Source organism: Choloepus didactylus, chromosome 4 (assembly GCF_015220235.1).
Source record: "Choloepus didactylus isolate mChoDid1 chromosome 4, mChoDid1.pri, whole genome shotgun sequence".
NCBI lineage: Eukaryota > Metazoa > Chordata > Mammalia > Pilosa > Megalonychidae > Choloepus > Choloepus didactylus.
The window spans coordinates 118,840,778-118,856,716 of NC_051310.1; the positions used below are offsets into that span (position 1 = coordinate 118,840,778).

The window sequence follows — 15,939 nt, forward strand, 5'->3', positions numbered from 1 at the left end:
AAACCTAGGTTCATTTAAAAAAAATTAAGCTAATTGTGCTTAAGAAACAACAATATGTTGGGTAAAGCATGAGACAAGAAGTTAGCTGCTATGGATTGTGGTCCCAGCTTTGTTTTTTACAAGTTGTACAACTCCAGTAAATCATGTAACCTCTGCAAGCCTCAATTTCTATATGTATGGAATATTACAGTAAAGAGCACAGACTCTGGATCCAAAATGTCTGGATTTGAATCATGGCTCTGCCACTTGCCAGCTGTGACTCACACCTTGGAAAAGTCACTTAACCTCACTGTGCCTCAGTTTCCTCATCTGTAAAATGGTGATAATACTAGTACATCCCTCCCACGGTTGTTGTGAGGATTAAGAAAGAGGGGGAAAATTATATATATATAATATGGGCCTGGCACATAGTAAATGCTACATAAATGTTACCTGTTATCATCGTTGCATGTATTAACATTAACTGTAAAATGAGGACAGTTTGGACTAGGTGTCATCTAAAGCTCCTTCCCACTGTGAAAATCTGTGACTAACTCAGAGGTCAGGACTTTACAGCCAACATATCTGGTCCTTGGTTTTACTGATGAAGTAATCATGGTTGAGGAGGTAAACTGACTTGCCCCAGTCATAAAGTGAGATATCAGCTGAGCTCAGACAGGAACCAGGTTTCCTAACTCCTAGTTTCAAGGTATTTCACTACTCCACTCTGTTCTTCCGAGAGACGACACTAACTTTTTAACTTTTACTCAGGCTGGCCGTATTCTTCTTTGCTGAAATGGAGATTTAAAAATAGCAACGTGTCTAAAAGCTCACACTTGCCAGATCAACTGAGTTGAAATCAAAGGCTTAGTAGCAGTGGTGAGAATGCAGCCACTGCCCTCTACTGGTTATTCATATACATTGCATCACTGGTTACCTCACTTATTGCCTTTTCTAAAAGCTGGCCTTAAATAGGTGGGGAGATACAGGAACATATTTTTTTAGGATGAAGTGAAGCACCAAGATGCTGACCATCTTAACTAGAAAATAAACATAATCTGGAAGAGAATTCTATGAGCTTATTCACTCCATAGGACCCCTCCTGACATTGCTTACTATGACTACTTTTTCATCTTTTTTTTTTAATCTGCAAAAATTGGTTTACATTCTAGAAACCGGTTTGGTAAATGCTGAATAGAGGCCCTTCTTTTCCAAGCAGGTGACCACATGTGTCACCTTCTTGTCTTAACTTATTTACACATTTATTTTCGTATTTCTGATTCCCCATCATTTTTGTCTTTGCTCCCCTCTTCACAAGTGTCATTGATTCTAAGACATAGAATTTACTGGCTTCTCCCTCTTTCCCTCTGTTTATCTCTGCCTCTTTATTCCCTTTAGGCTTTTCTCCTTTTGTTTATATTTATTTTTATGTTATTTATTTATGTTGTTTTAGTGTCTGTGTGTTGGCAAGTAGAGCCATTAAGGTTTATTATGTTTCAGCGTCTCTAAGGAGATTCTAGTTTCAAGCTTCATTTAGGTGAGCCTGCTCTGTTTTCACACAAACAAGTCTGGTTCTGTTTGACTCAAGCAGTAACAGATTTCCAAATAAATAGACATTCTTACTAGTGTTGCCAAGTTCGCATTCAGCACCATTCTTTTAAATGGCTTCTCTATTACGTATTCAAGACCTTGGGAAGGTGGGGTTTTATAGTCATAGAATCTTGTCAATTCTTCTTTTAAAATACTTTTTTTTATTCATTCTCCCATAAAATTATTACCAACTTGCTCCAAGTTCTTAGTCTCTCACATCTAGATTCCAAGAGCCTTCTAACTGGTTGCCCTGCCTCCAGCCTTTCTCTGCTCCAACCCACCAAGCACAAAACTTCTCCTACTATTTCCCCAGCTTTAGTTACCAACATGTCACCTCCCCTTAAGAATCCAGCTGATTCTTTTTTGTTACATAAAGTCCAAACTCTCTGTCATAATAGGCAAGACCTTTCACAATTTGGACTCTTACCAACCCAGACTTCTATTTTGACACTGTCACTTTAACACACCTTTGTTCCTCTGCCTACCAAATACTGCCCATCCTTCAGGGTTCAACTCAAGTGTTGTACTTCTGCCAAGAAGGGTCCCCTAATTCCACTCAGGAAACAATGACCTCTCCCATTCCTGACAGTATCTATTTTTTTTCTTTCTCTTCTCATAAAATTCAACTTTATACTTTCTTATTATTTAGTGTCTTGAATTGTCCTTCCAGTGTATCCATATATGTTTACCACATTATAAGCTCCTAGAGAAACTTCTCTGATCTCAGTTTCTTTAATATCTTCAAGCTCCCTACACTCAAGTATCCCATCCTAAGTGCTCAATTCATTTCTCACAACAACACTATGAAATAGGTACTGTTGTTCTGATTGTACAACTGAGAAACCAAAGCACAAGGAGGTTAAGTAACTTAACCCAAGATCACACAGCTAGTAAGTAGCGGAGCTGAGATTAGCCTAGGCTGTCTGGCTCCAGAATCCATCTCTAAACCACTGCATGGTACACAGTCACATGGTAGGCCCTCAGTAATGGTTGTTCTCTTATTTGCAGGATAAACAAAAGAAATGCATAGCTGTCATCATAGAAGAAAATAATTTCCTATTTTTTCAAGAGTAATACTTCCCAGGTCAATATATATTGCAGATGTGTCTTCATACAGATACCAAGAAGAGGCTGTGTCAATTGTTTCCCACACATATCTAGGTTAATATTTTTTCATTCTCAGACACTTGTATAAAGGCACAGAACAAGGTCACAGTCAGGAGGGTCTTTGAAGTTATCAAGCCTTACTGCAAAATGTTGGTTTTGCAAAGTCCCTGTCCTCTATCCTCATGTTCCAAAATACAGAATAATTCCAAATAATTACAAGGTTTAAATGTGTAAGGATACTCAAAATTGGTTCAAGTACATTGCTTTATGCATGTCATTTTTCAATCAAATATTAAGTAGGAAAAATAGTGATTATCCAGAGAAGAACCTTTTTATGTTTGTGATCTCCTATTTTCTCCTTAGAGCACCTTGCACAGAATATATCTAAATCACATCTGGAGACTTGCCAATATTTGAGAGAAGAACTCCAGCAGATAACATGGCAGACTTTTCTGCAGGAAGAGATTGAAAACTATCAAAACAAGGTATAGTCCAAGGACGTTTGCCTGGGATTGAGGCAACATTGGGAAGGGTGTGTTGGTGCAGAAGTTGGTCAAGAGTACACAACAGACTGAAGAAAGAATGTCTTTCATCAGATATCAGTTTTCTATTTTTAAAACTTTCTCCAGAGCTTATCGTGTATTCCAGGCTTTGTCATCTTACCGAGATGCCAGCTTATGCAATTTCAACGATACTGAATGAACCCTATTGTGCTTACAAGTATACTCATATCTCCTTCAGTTTGTCAACAAGTGACTAGATTAAAGCATCTTTCAATGTCCGAATGAATTGGAATTTGTCCCAGTATCACAGTGGAAGGTTTTATGGTCAGGGGGTTGGAGTAAAATAACCTCAGCCTCATGTTTTCAGAAGTTAAGAGAAGTTTAGGGAGTGTATATAAAAGAAAAAGGTTTGCAAGCTATGATTGTAACTCCAGTATGAACCAAGCAAAGTGAGACTGACAAATAGCGCTGCTCCTTGCCTTTTTCTGTAAAACACTCTGATCAACAAGCCACTAAAATGGAAGGGCAAGGCCAGATATGGGGAAGTTTTTATTCATTTTGCTTTAATAGAAGAAAATGATGTGGGTTTTTCCAATAATCAGAGAAATCCAGGGTTAGAAAGGACTATAGAGATTATCTAGGCTAATCCTCCCTTCCATGTGTGGAAACTGAAGTCCCTTAGCATATGGCTAGAGAGTAAAAACATCAAGACTAGCACGCATGACTCCTGGCTCCTAATTCATTGTTTCTTCTACCCCAGTCTGAAACTAAGATTGGGGAAAAAACAGATCCAGGTCATCCTCTAACTAAACTGGACAATGAGTTTATAAAAGGAAGTGAACAGGAAAGACCGGAGACTAGCAACCCATCACTTTGTTTGCCTTTGCGTAGCAGGTAATACCAGAGCCAAAGCTACCAAGGAGAAGCAAGAAAGCACCAAGAAGTAGCATGGCATACGAAATGGGATTTCAGAGTCAGACATGTTGGGTGTGAATCATAGCTCCCATATCGCCTAGCTGTTAAACTTCCGTGAGCTTCAGTGTGCATTTCTATAAAATAGAAAAATGGTCTTGTAAAAGTGAAATAAGACCAGGATGTCATAAAGCACTTGGCTCATAGTAACTGTACAATAAATTTAGACTTGCTTTTCCTTCCCTTCCCCCAACAAAGTGGTATTACATTCCCCAAAACAAAATAACTTCTCAAAAGAAGATCCTACTTTACTATTCTCAGCAGCCCAGGATTAAAGCAGTGGCACGTGTCTCTTTTCCTAGCTCTTGTTTTCAGCATCTGCTACTTGGGTTTATAACATCTTTCCCTGTCCCTTTGCCACCAAAACATAACAGAGGAACTGGAGGAGATGAGAAAGTATGTTGAAGCAATCATTATAGCCCAGAGTAAAACTAGTCATCTGGCTTGGGTTTTTTTGCTAGATTTTAAAAACCCAGAGGATTTAAAAACAATTTCTAAAGAGGGGCTTTACAAAATAGGAACAATTAAACCAGCTGTGCCAATAATATGGATAAAAGTATATGTTGCTATATTTCTCTCTTTTTAACAGCAGCGTGAGGTGATGTGGCAATTATGTGCCATCAAAATAACAGAAGCTATACAGTACGTGGTGGAGTTTGCCAAACGCATTGATGGATTTATGGAACTGTGTCAAAATGATCAGATTGTGCTTCTAAAAGCAGGTATATGCGTTGCTGGTAATTTTGAGATCTCTTCCTAACCTGCCTTCATTGGCTTATAAAAAAAAAAATGCTTGTGAAGACCTTGTGGATCACACCCCCTTTATCTAGTGTATGGATGAGCAGAAAAATGGGGATAAAAACTAAAGGACAAATGGGGTGGGAAGGGGGGATGATTTGGGTGTTCTTTTTTTCACTTTTATTTTTTATTCTTGTTCTGGTTCTTTCTGATGTAAGGAAAATGTTCAGAGATAGATTGTGGTGATGAACGTATAACTATGTTATCATACTGTGGACGGTGGATTGTATACCATGGATGATTGTATGGTGTGTGAATGTATTTCAATAAAACTAAATTTAATAAAAAAAAATTAAAAAAAAAAAAACTGAACCCCCCCCCAAAAAAAAAAAATGCTTGATAAGGAAGGTGTCAGGAATAGTTTTTCTCAATGATAATAGCCCAGGTTTCTCTTAGCAGGGACTAAGTTCTTTTTAAAGGTTTTGAGCTATTTTTAGGAAACATTTCTTCTGTTTCCCTCCCATCCAGGGTAAAGGAATTAATGTGAAGACACCTGCACTCCCAAATTTTACCATCTCCTGTTTTTTTTCCCCCTATACTCCATATCCTCTGGAGATTATGATAAGATGTTAGGAAGAAGGACTGTTTGTGGAACTCAGAGAAGCATCCCTGTTTTTTCTTCAATTAATATAAATGAAAGTTTTCCTAGCAAACTTGAGACTCCACATGGCAAGGCAGAATGGAGCCAAGGAAGTAATTTGTAAATTAAACCTCTCCCCTGTAAAACAGGCCTTTGTTTCTGCACAGTAGTCTTTAATTACAGCAGTAAAACTTGCCCTTTCTGGATAGATGGCTGATGTAACTGAAGTGCCCACTAGCTAAAACGTACACGACACCCACTGGGCTGGCTCAGAAAGGGATCTCTACATGAGCACCTTAGAAATAAACTCACTAGGATATAATCATCCAAACCATTTCTGCTTTGCTTTAGGTTCTCTAGAGGTGGTGTTCATCAGAATGTGCCGTGCCTTTGACTCTCAAAACAACACCGTATACTTTGATGGGAAGTATGCCAGCCCAGATGTCTTCAAATCCTTAGGTAAGGAAATCTCAAGGTGCTTTATTTTTAAGTCAAAGCTCTAGGAAAAGATGTTGATTGGGTGAAAGCTCTTATTGAACAGAATGGAAACTGGTTATTTGGATATAAAAATTTATAGGTTGTATACCTATTTTACTTTGTAGTTAGCCACTGTAGAAAATTTACACAGCTCAACAGCTTTTTTTACTACATTACATGTAAAGGTCTAGAGTTTCATTTTATCTCCTTGGTAATCAGAGAGATTTATGTTATATGCCCTTCCAGTTTTCTTCTAGATTTTAAGAAACCAGATTTGCAGGGAATATATTATTCAGGTAACTTAGAGGATGTGATCAGATACATAAAACCAAGCAGAGTTAAGTCTGCTGTTCCAAACTCCTCAAACAACAACGCTTACTGAGAATTATATGTGGATATCAAAGAAATATAACTAAGGGAAATTGGTATATATCTCTTTTTAAATAAAATATTTGTGCATTTCTATAATATAAATAAAGTAGAGTACAGTCATTAAGAATGGGAAGGTATACAAGATATGTTAAGTAATTTTTTTAAAAGTTGAATGACAGAAGGTATGTATAGTTAAGTGTAGCTTTGCCTATACTGCAAATCTGAAAGAAGAGACACCAAACCTGCCTAGTCTTTTGATGATGGGATAATTTTTGCAGGGGACTTTCACATTCTACGTTTTCAGTTCTATAATTGTCATAATAGTTTTACTACCAGAATGTGTCATGTGTTAACATTTTAAAGGGTATTTTAGATAAAATAGGAAAGAAAACAAAAACTGATTAATTTAACATTTCACTTAGATTGTAGCTATTAGTTTCCACTGGTTAAGAGAATGGGCTCTGAAGTCAAGCAGCCTGGGTTTGAATCTCGGGCTGTTACTTCCTACCTGTATGACCTTGGGCAAATTACTTTTCAGTTCTCAGTTTCCTCACTTCTAAAATGGGGATAACTATAACACTTCCTTCATAGGGCCATTTTGAAATAGGAAGAAACCCAAAGAAATCTCTTAGAGAAGTACCTAACATACACTAAACATACCACAAATATTCACCCTTATTATGAATGATGACAATGCTGATAATGGTGGTGATGGTGATGATGATGACAGTGGGTGATGGTGAGGATGGTGGTGATAATGGTGAGCTTGACTAAACAGACTAAACAGATTTTTCTTTTAAGATTTCAAACTAGTAAGCTGTAAAAATCCTATTCTTTCCCCTCTGATCTTCAACCACTAGATCTCTCTTTACCTTCTTCCCTACTCTTCTCCTAGGATAATAACCAAATCCCTAAACTGTCTTTAATTTTGGCAGGTTGTGAAGATTTTATTAGCTTTGTGTTTGAATTTGGAAAGAGTTTATGTTCTATGCACCTGACTGAAGATGAAATTGCATTATTTTCTGCATTTGTCCTGATGTCAGCAGGTAAGATATTTGTTCCAGTTTGCTAATGCTGCCTTATGCAAAATACCAGAAATGGATTGGCTTTTATAAAGGGGGTTTATTTGGTTACAAAGTTACAGTCTGAAGGCCATAAAGTGTCCAAGGTAAGGCATCAATAGGGTACCTTCACTGGAGAAAGGCCATTGGCATCCGGAAAACCTCTGTTAGCTAGGAAGGCACATGGCTGGCATCTGCTTGCTCCCAGGTTGTGTTTCAAAATGGCATTCTCCAAAATGTTGCTCTTGGGGCATTTGTCCTTTCTAAGCTGCAGCTCCTCTTCAAAATGTCACTCTCAGTTGCTCTGAACTCCTTCTGTTTGTCAGCTCATTTATGTGGCTCCAGTGATTTAATTCAGACACACCCTGAATGGGTGGAGTAACATCTCCATGGAAATTAGCCAATCAAAGGTCTTGTCCACAGTTGATTGAATCACATCTCCATGGAAACACTCAGAGGATTCCAATGTAATCAACACCAGTATATCTGCCCCCACAAGATTGCATTAAAGAATATGGCTTTTTCTGGGGGACATGATACATTCAAACTGACAATAATTAATAAAAATAAAATGCTTTAAAATTGTCCAAGTAAAGAATTTTTACAAGGTACATAATGACTATGAAATATCTGCAAGGCTACCAAAAGAGGCTGCCACCCTTACTAAACCTAATGTTAAGTTTTTCAAATAAAAACCCCCTTCCCATGCACACACATCCATATACTTTTAAGACCTCATACCTTTCAGATAAAATCTTAAACAAGAATTAAATAAAACCCAGTCCAGAATTAATCTTCTGAAAACAAGAGAAATGCTATGGTAGGGTAGGGTTGCCAAGATCAGATGTGGTTTTTAAGATATTCTACTTTTTCTTAAAATCCATTTAGATGTCACCCACAGGTTTCTCTGGATTTAATCTATGTTTTCAACCAGTACCACTTCTTTGGGATATTCAGTTTTACAAATTTACTATCTTCTATTTGGAATTCTTACACATAAAGACTTTATCCTGAATTTACTACCTTTAAGTCATTTGAAATTCTATTGACATTTTTAGTTGCCTTGGGTTATAAGGCAATTTTCATGTCTGCCAGAAAGGCTAACAGGATGGTTATGAGTGTTTCATTCAAAATATAATTACTGGGAAGGCTCAAGGGGCCATGGTGGTTTCATTAGCACTTGTATAGATACGGCCTTTAATTTAGATGGCTATCCTTTTGGAAAGGAAGATTCTCCCTTTCTTTAAGCATCAGTAAAAATGGAAAGTTTTAATATCCTGTTTTATAATATCAATCAGATTGCCACTCCTTCAGAAGCAGATTTTGAAAGAGGAATGAATCTGGCCCTTTAGTCTCTAAATATGCATTATGGCATAATATCGGTGTCCACAAATCAGGAGGAATGGGGTTTTCTAACACCATGTTGGAAGAATACTAAGAAGTATCATTTTTCATGTTTAGATCGCTCGTGGCTGCAGGAAAAAGTAAAGATTGAAAAACTGCAACAGAAAATTCAGCTAGCTCTCCAACACGTCCTACAGAAGAATCACCGAGAAGATGGCATACTAACAAAGGTTAGAGGCAAAGGTTTCCGGTTGGCATGGCCTGAATTATTCCTTGGCACAGTCATGCTGCCTGCTGCTCTTATAAGATGAAGAACTTATTCCTCTGACATACCCCCCAAAGTATCAGAAAGGAAACAGGCTACTGAAAAGAAATATCTCCATTTCAAAAAATACCACTGGGCCCAAAATCACTATTCAGGTTAAATTTAATTTATTATCATTGCGTACAAAGTGTCCTGCAATGATAAGAATGGCAGATTTTTTTAAAGATCACTAATACATTCTCCACCTATTTCATCAAAGTTGGGGATGAAGCAGAGTTAATGTTCTGCAGTGATATAAATTAGAGAACAAGTCTTTGAATTTAGAAGGAGGAAAGTATAAAGGACTAAAAGAAATAACCAAGATAACCATATATTTTAATATTAGTTCTGTCTCCTTTAAAGTCATTAGTAGTCAACAGTAAATGACTTTTCTTCAACTTCTCATGACTGCCCTGTATTCAAAGCATATGATCATTTTTGCTAATTATTGTCTTTCACAATAAATATAATCAGGATATCAATTTTAAATATGCTAATATCCTTCAATGCTAGTGCCAGTAGCATGTTTTTAGCCTTATAAAAAAATCACCCCTTTTCTTTCTTAGGTTAGTTTGTGTGTTCAGTTGAGAGGTTTTTGAAAAGGTTTTTTTTTTCCCTCTGTTTGGTTTTCTCCTGATACGTTAGGATGTTTAAATTAGCAAAGGATGAGGCAGAAAGGGGAAATTGGGGGTGAATTGCTGTTTTGTTTTTGTTTTTTGTACATATTAAATGAGAGATTGGGACAAGAATGGGAAATGGAAGGAGGAACTGTCAGGAGCTTCACTCCCTCTCCTCTTTCTTGCCTAAATGCAAGTGTGCTGTTAGGTTCTTTCATTATAGCACCTACCTCATGGACAAGACCTGATGAAAGCATTGCTCAGAGAGGATTATGTGGGGTTGAAATAACAAGTATTTTGCATTTGTACAGTGCTCTAGAGTTAACAAAGCATTTTTGCAGATCATGTTGTTATCCTCAATTGGTTAAGTGTCAATGCTAGAACTTCCATCCAGGCCATGACTATTCCTTTCTCACTCAGGGTCTCTTGCTTAGCCCCAAAATTGCTTTGTTATAGGCAAAGCTCTTCATTGAGAAGAACCTGTTATCATTGGCATTGACTAGTGCTCTTTCTGTAAGAATGTGTAGGGGGTGCTGCCCTCTGTAGCCTCAGTGGGCCTCACTTGCCCACAGCTGCCCCTTGCCCTCTTTTCTATCACCAGATCTCTTCCCACAGTGTTAGAGGGCAGGGAGGGCAGGAGAGAGACTCGGGTTCTCATTTCAACTCTGCCACTGACAAGCTTTGTCCGCTTTTGCTTATGAACATCTTTTTTGTGTTATTAAACTTCATCTTCAAAATCATATTGACTGGACACCTGGTATTCCATTATATGACTGCATCATCATTTATTTTTACCAGTCCTCTGTTAGTAGACATTATGTTGCTTCAAATATTTCACCATTGTAAGCAATGTTGTGACGATCACCCAGATTCCCTGACTTTTGATTCTCAGGCCTATTCCCTCCTGACAACATGTCTTTTCTTCTACTTACAGTTAATATGCAAGGTGTCTACATTAAGAGCCTTATGTGGACGACATACAGAGAAGCTTATGGCATTTAAAGCAATATACCCAGACATTGTGCGGCTTCATTTTCCTCCATTATACAAGGAGTTGTTCACTTCAGAATTTGAACCAGCAATGCAAATTGATGGGTAAATGTATCACCTGAGCACTTCTAGAATGTCTGAAGTACAGATATGAAAAATGAAAAAAATTAACCGAGACACTTTATATGGCCCTACACAGACCTGGAGCGCCAACACACTGCACATCTTTTGGTGATCGGGGTCAGGCAAACGAGGGGAAACAATGAAAACAAATAAAAGTTGAACTTGTTTTTCTCATGCATATGATTTCCATTATGCCTACAGATATGGACCCTTTTTCTGTCTTGACTTCTTGATCGTTGACCTCTGTTTACACAGGAGGAAGGTACTAAAGTCGGATTTCCTTTTCTCGTAGCTCACTGCCCACAGACTTTCTACAGAGTCGCCAATCTGTCGGTAACAACAGAGAGCTGAGCAATAATCGGTGACTGGTGTGCATAGCGGAGGTTGCAGCATTACTTTGCACAACTTGCTCTTTGTTTCATGAAGGAAGTTTTTTTTTTTTTCCCCACCGATTATTGCCAGTCAGCAGGATGGCATGAAAAGGGTCCATAGCACTAGCAACAATAGCATTATAATATATTACAGGGTAAATGGGCATGAAGACTATATATAGCTAAAAGAGATATTGTTTATATATTGTTTTAATTAATATAAAATGTAGTTACTGGTGTAGCTTTTCCTGTTGAATTGATAAGGCACTTTCATTTTGCACCTTTTTCTTTAAATTAAATGCTAGCGTGTTCACTGTCGTGTCGCATGTGCACCAGAAACACAAGTTTAACTGAGAAGGCTTGGAAGGTACTTCGGGAGGTATTTATGCTGCTGTTTACAAAATTACTTTTAAAAGACTGGCTGGTCATATCTAGAAATCATGATGTTCAATTATTTTTTTTACACATGAATTTGGAATTAGAAACTGAACTCTCCATAAATAAAACTTCACTTTCTGGTAAGTTTAAAGATAGATGTGTTTATGCTTCATACAAAGTTGAATGATCAATTGGTGCTGTGGATTTATACCATCATGCAAATTTAAAAAAAAAAAAAGCTGTTAAAAATGCCACCTCAAGGAGGTAGGGAAGGGGAGGCTTATTTTAGTAGATATTTGGATTCTGTCTCAACTTGAAATCCTTATGCTTTGAAACAAACTAGTAACCAGAATATTTATTGGAATCTAACTTTTATTATAAGGAGGATGCAAAGACTATATCTGGAGCAAGCATACACTCCACATGTGAAGACATGAAGCATATACTTTGTGAATGTTCTGTTCTTGGTATAATCTAGGAACCATAACGGTTTATCCAGAGTTAACTAATTCTAAACTAAATGCCTCTGGATACTGTAATTCTACAATATGGCCCTCCATATTTTAAAGACAGTGGACAGGAGGGTGAGGGAGGCAATAACGAACCAGGTTCTCTTATTTAAATATTAAATATTTTAAGGATTTAAAGTGAAGTTGATGCTAGCTGCAAACATTTACTCTTGTATTTATCTTCCTAGAAAACTGTGGACTGTAATTTATTTTATCAAATATTTAGAAGATTGTTTGGCTTGTGTGTTCAGGTGAGAAATACTGCGTTGTTTTTTGTCTCGTTTCGTTTTTATTTTTAAAAATCCCCAGTCAGGGAGGGGGAGGAATAATCCGATAGACTTGTGCATATTTTAAAAACAAGGTGACCTGATGGGAATCTAGGCACTTAGAAGATCACACCAGGGTTAAGAGTCAAACTTCTGATCTGACATCCAAGGCTATGTTTGTATACATTTTTACAGAAAAGGGAACATCTCCCTGTTGTGTAAAAGTAGGAGTTTCTGAGCAGTGCTTTAGAGACAAGAAAGTGTTTTCTGCCACTAGGGTTCCCCTGAAGCTTTCCAGGGAGGTGCTAGCATGGGTTTCCCAAGTCCCTGCACTCTGCTCCTAACTCCATGACATTCTGACTTTTTTCCTGGAGGAATTGGAAAAGGGGATGGGATTATTTACACAGAAGTGTGTATGAAGCCTAAATAACATCTAAAATATTCTTGTTTCAAAAATATAGTAAGGGTTTAATCATAAAGAGAAGACAAGAGTAACATTTACTTATATTTCTTATGGGCATATAAAACTTGATGTAAGTATTTATATAGAGGGTTAACTGTCAGCATATAGTATTTATATTTGGACAAGAAGAGTTAAATCAAATTTTTAATTTAAGAAAGTATAGTTCCTTTAAAGATCAATAGTATTTATACTCCAAAAAAGAGTACCAAGTTTAATTTAGTTATTTATTTGTCCATTTTATTCTATCTTTCTCCTTTGGGGAAAAATGGTGGGGTTTTATGTTTTGTTTTTGTCATTCTGATTCACTAAATTTGGGGATAGTTTTATTAAAGTATATTAACTTCTTTTTAACCAAAGCTTTCTGAATATGACCAGCCTCAGGTGCTAGCGCATTAAAGAACAACTAAACCTAATTCCAGTGTCCACTTATGAGATAAGAAGAGCTAACTGAACTTTCCTAAGGGTGAGAGAGAACTTAATGTTCAACTTACTTAAAAGAAATTCTTTTTTCCGGAGAGGAGTTTGCATGTACGTAATGCAAAAAAAAAAAAAAAAGGAAGCATCTCTAATCTCAGTAATAGTCACATCATGGTGACATTGCTTTTAGGGTAAACCAAGATAAATAATGTGATGCTGCTACTAGGTCTTTCTGAAAGAAAAGCAGGATGTGGAATTTAAGAGCAGGGTACATTGTGTAGGAAAAGAATAGTGGAGACATTTTTGGTGAAATGAGGGAACAACGAACTGTTATTTAGATCTAAATTGGGATCTGAAGCTAAACAATAAATTCAATTGAAAAAAAAATATGGAATCCAGAAAAAGATGTGGACATTTTTGCAGTTTTACTTTTTTCCTTACCTGTGTGATGACACCAACTATTTGATAATACCACAACAATTATTCTTGGTAGTTCTTATAAAGTTTCCTAAACTCAAGTGTTCAAAAGTCTTTTAAGGTTTGGAACCATATCATTGTCATCTTGGCTGCTACAATGAAGTTTATGCATTATTTACCTTCTGTTACAGTGGTGCCCAAACAGTTGCTATACATTTTGAAAAAATTGGCCTTGGTCACAATGAAAACAAAAGTGCAGATGAAAGTGATTTTGGACTGTTTTCAAATTATGTTAAAGCTATGAATCTTTTAAGTGTTCAGCATCCTAACTTACGTTACAGAGATGTTTTTCTAAAAAGTCTTCAGCATCCTAATTCACCCTTCCTAACTTAAGGAAACACAACTTAAGACACTGCTTCTAAGTTTGGTTGTTCTTTATAGTGTGGATACCCAGTTCTCTGTGAGCATAGGGGATAGGGTGGGGGTCAGATGAAGAGGGAGCATGAGTGTGTATGTGTATGTGAGTGTGTGTGCACGTGCGTGTGTGATGTGCGTGCATATGATGGGCGTGCGTCGGACCGCGTCTAGGCTACTAAGTGTCAATGGAAAAGAAAATGTATTCAAAATACTTAAATCTAGAGGATGGAAAAAAAAGATTTATTCTATACAAAGCCTTGTCTGGACCACTTTAGAGAGACTTCTATTTTTTTAACCCTTCTATAAATATTTGATGGCACTTGAAATATTCCTGCAATAAAATGTGATTTGTGTAAAGAAAAAAAGATTTTGTAATGTGAAACAATGAAAGAAAGTAATGTAATTTTCTAAAAAAACAAATACAAACAAACAAACTTTGTATTATTTTCTTGATGGAATTTGTCTATCTGTCTTTGAAAACCTTTTTATTTCATTGAATGTGCCATATATGTTTTTAGTTTTAGGGTAAGGAATAGCTGTTTGTGTTCCGACATTCCAAATTGCAAAACAACCTAGCAGAATCTTTAATGAAAAGGTTTTAGTAGTATGTAAGCTTCTCTCATTGTTGCTTTTTTGCACATGTTCTTCATTCCTCTCTAGTGCAATATGTACATAGAGCACTTGCGGGTGTACTTTGATCCCTCAGGGAAAAAAAATACATATTTGTACAGTTTTTTTTTCCTTTTTTGTTTTTGGCTAAGGAATGTCGATTGAATCACTTGTTATTGTTGAGGGGCAGCCAGATAATAATCCTAAAGCCACTGTTTCAAACATTGATTGTTTAAATATGTCCTTCCAGTGCTATTATTTTAAGATAATAATAAAAAACTATTTTCTGACAGTTCTTTGTGCTAATTGGTGGGAAAAGAAAAGGGTAAATAAGCACCTTATGATTGACTTACTGTGAATGACAATCCATCTTGATAGCAACAATAGAAGCCCTATCATTTTGGAGTTGGGGTTAAGAGTCAGAAACAATGTGCTCAGGGATCTTCTAAAACTCTTAAAACAGGGTGGCCAGTACTACTGGGACAAATTGTGTTTTTTATTATTAATAATAATGATAATAATACTATCCCTCCAAGGCACAAGTGAACTGTGTAGAATTGCGTGTGTGTGTGTGTGTAAACTCTTCACTGTCACCTCATTTTGTTGAGTTTGAAATGTATGTGCTCCTCGGTCCTGTGTGCTTTTTAGAAATGTTGAATAACTTCCAAAGCAGTGAAAAATGATGCCAGTGTGTTTGAAAGATACATATGTCATGTACCAACCAAGAAGATCAAAGTGCAGTTGTGCATACTCCATTACCATTTCTCTAATAATTAAAATATTCATGGTAAACATTTGTAGTGTTATATATTTCAAACTGTTTCAAATTCTACATTTTCTTGATAAGAAATTTTAAAAACCAGTGATCAGAAGAGAGACCTGCCTATTGGTACAGTGAAATGAGTAGAAAAGGAAACACATTTTTTAAAATGTCTCTTCTGGAAGCAAACCAAAATATCCCTTAATGTAAAACAATTCTACTTCCACATTTCAAGTTTATATCTTTTGCATTAATACAAGAGGTAATGTTTAAAAACAAAACCTGCCTGTATCACAGCAACTTGAGCCAGTTTTGACAGTTACATTTTACATTTTTGAAACACAGTCCTGTTCTAGTATTCCCAGATATTTCTTTGCATAAAGTTAGTCAACCTCAGTGTGATTGTTGCCTTTGATTCTTCTGCCCCTGGAATACATAGTGAGAAAAAGCTTTGCATAGTTTCTTACTACCATAGGAAGAGCATAATTTGGGAAAACTTTCCATGTCTATCAGAT

General features: G+C 36.6%; 1 protein-coding gene and 1 long non-coding RNA gene across 6 annotated transcripts in view; one reads left to right on the forward strand and one right to left on the reverse strand.

Annotated features, from left to right (window-relative positions):
• Positions 1 to 14,496, forward strand: part of RORA (RAR related orphan receptor A) — a 715,442-nt gene extending 700,946 nt beyond the window's left edge. For all 3 annotated transcript variants that reach the window (XM_037833806.1, XM_037833807.1, XM_037833808.1), the window contains 6 exons: positions 3,040 to 3,161; positions 4,741 to 4,873; positions 5,881 to 5,988; positions 7,314 to 7,424; positions 8,901 to 9,013; positions 10,639 to 14,496. In XM_037833806.1, coding sequence (XP_037689734.1) covers positions 3,040 to 3,161; positions 4,741 to 4,873; positions 5,881 to 5,988; positions 7,314 to 7,424; positions 8,901 to 9,013; positions 10,639 to 10,803 — 752 coding nt within the window. In that variant the 3' untranslated portion in view covers positions 10,804 to 14,496. The remainder of the gene's footprint in view (positions 1 to 3,039; positions 3,162 to 4,740; positions 4,874 to 5,880; positions 5,989 to 7,313; positions 7,425 to 8,900; positions 9,014 to 10,638) is intronic.
• LOC119531940 overlaps positions 1 to 15,939 on the reverse strand; it is a 69,518-nt gene that overhangs the window by 25,522 nt on the left and 28,057 nt on the right. The window lies entirely within an intron of this gene.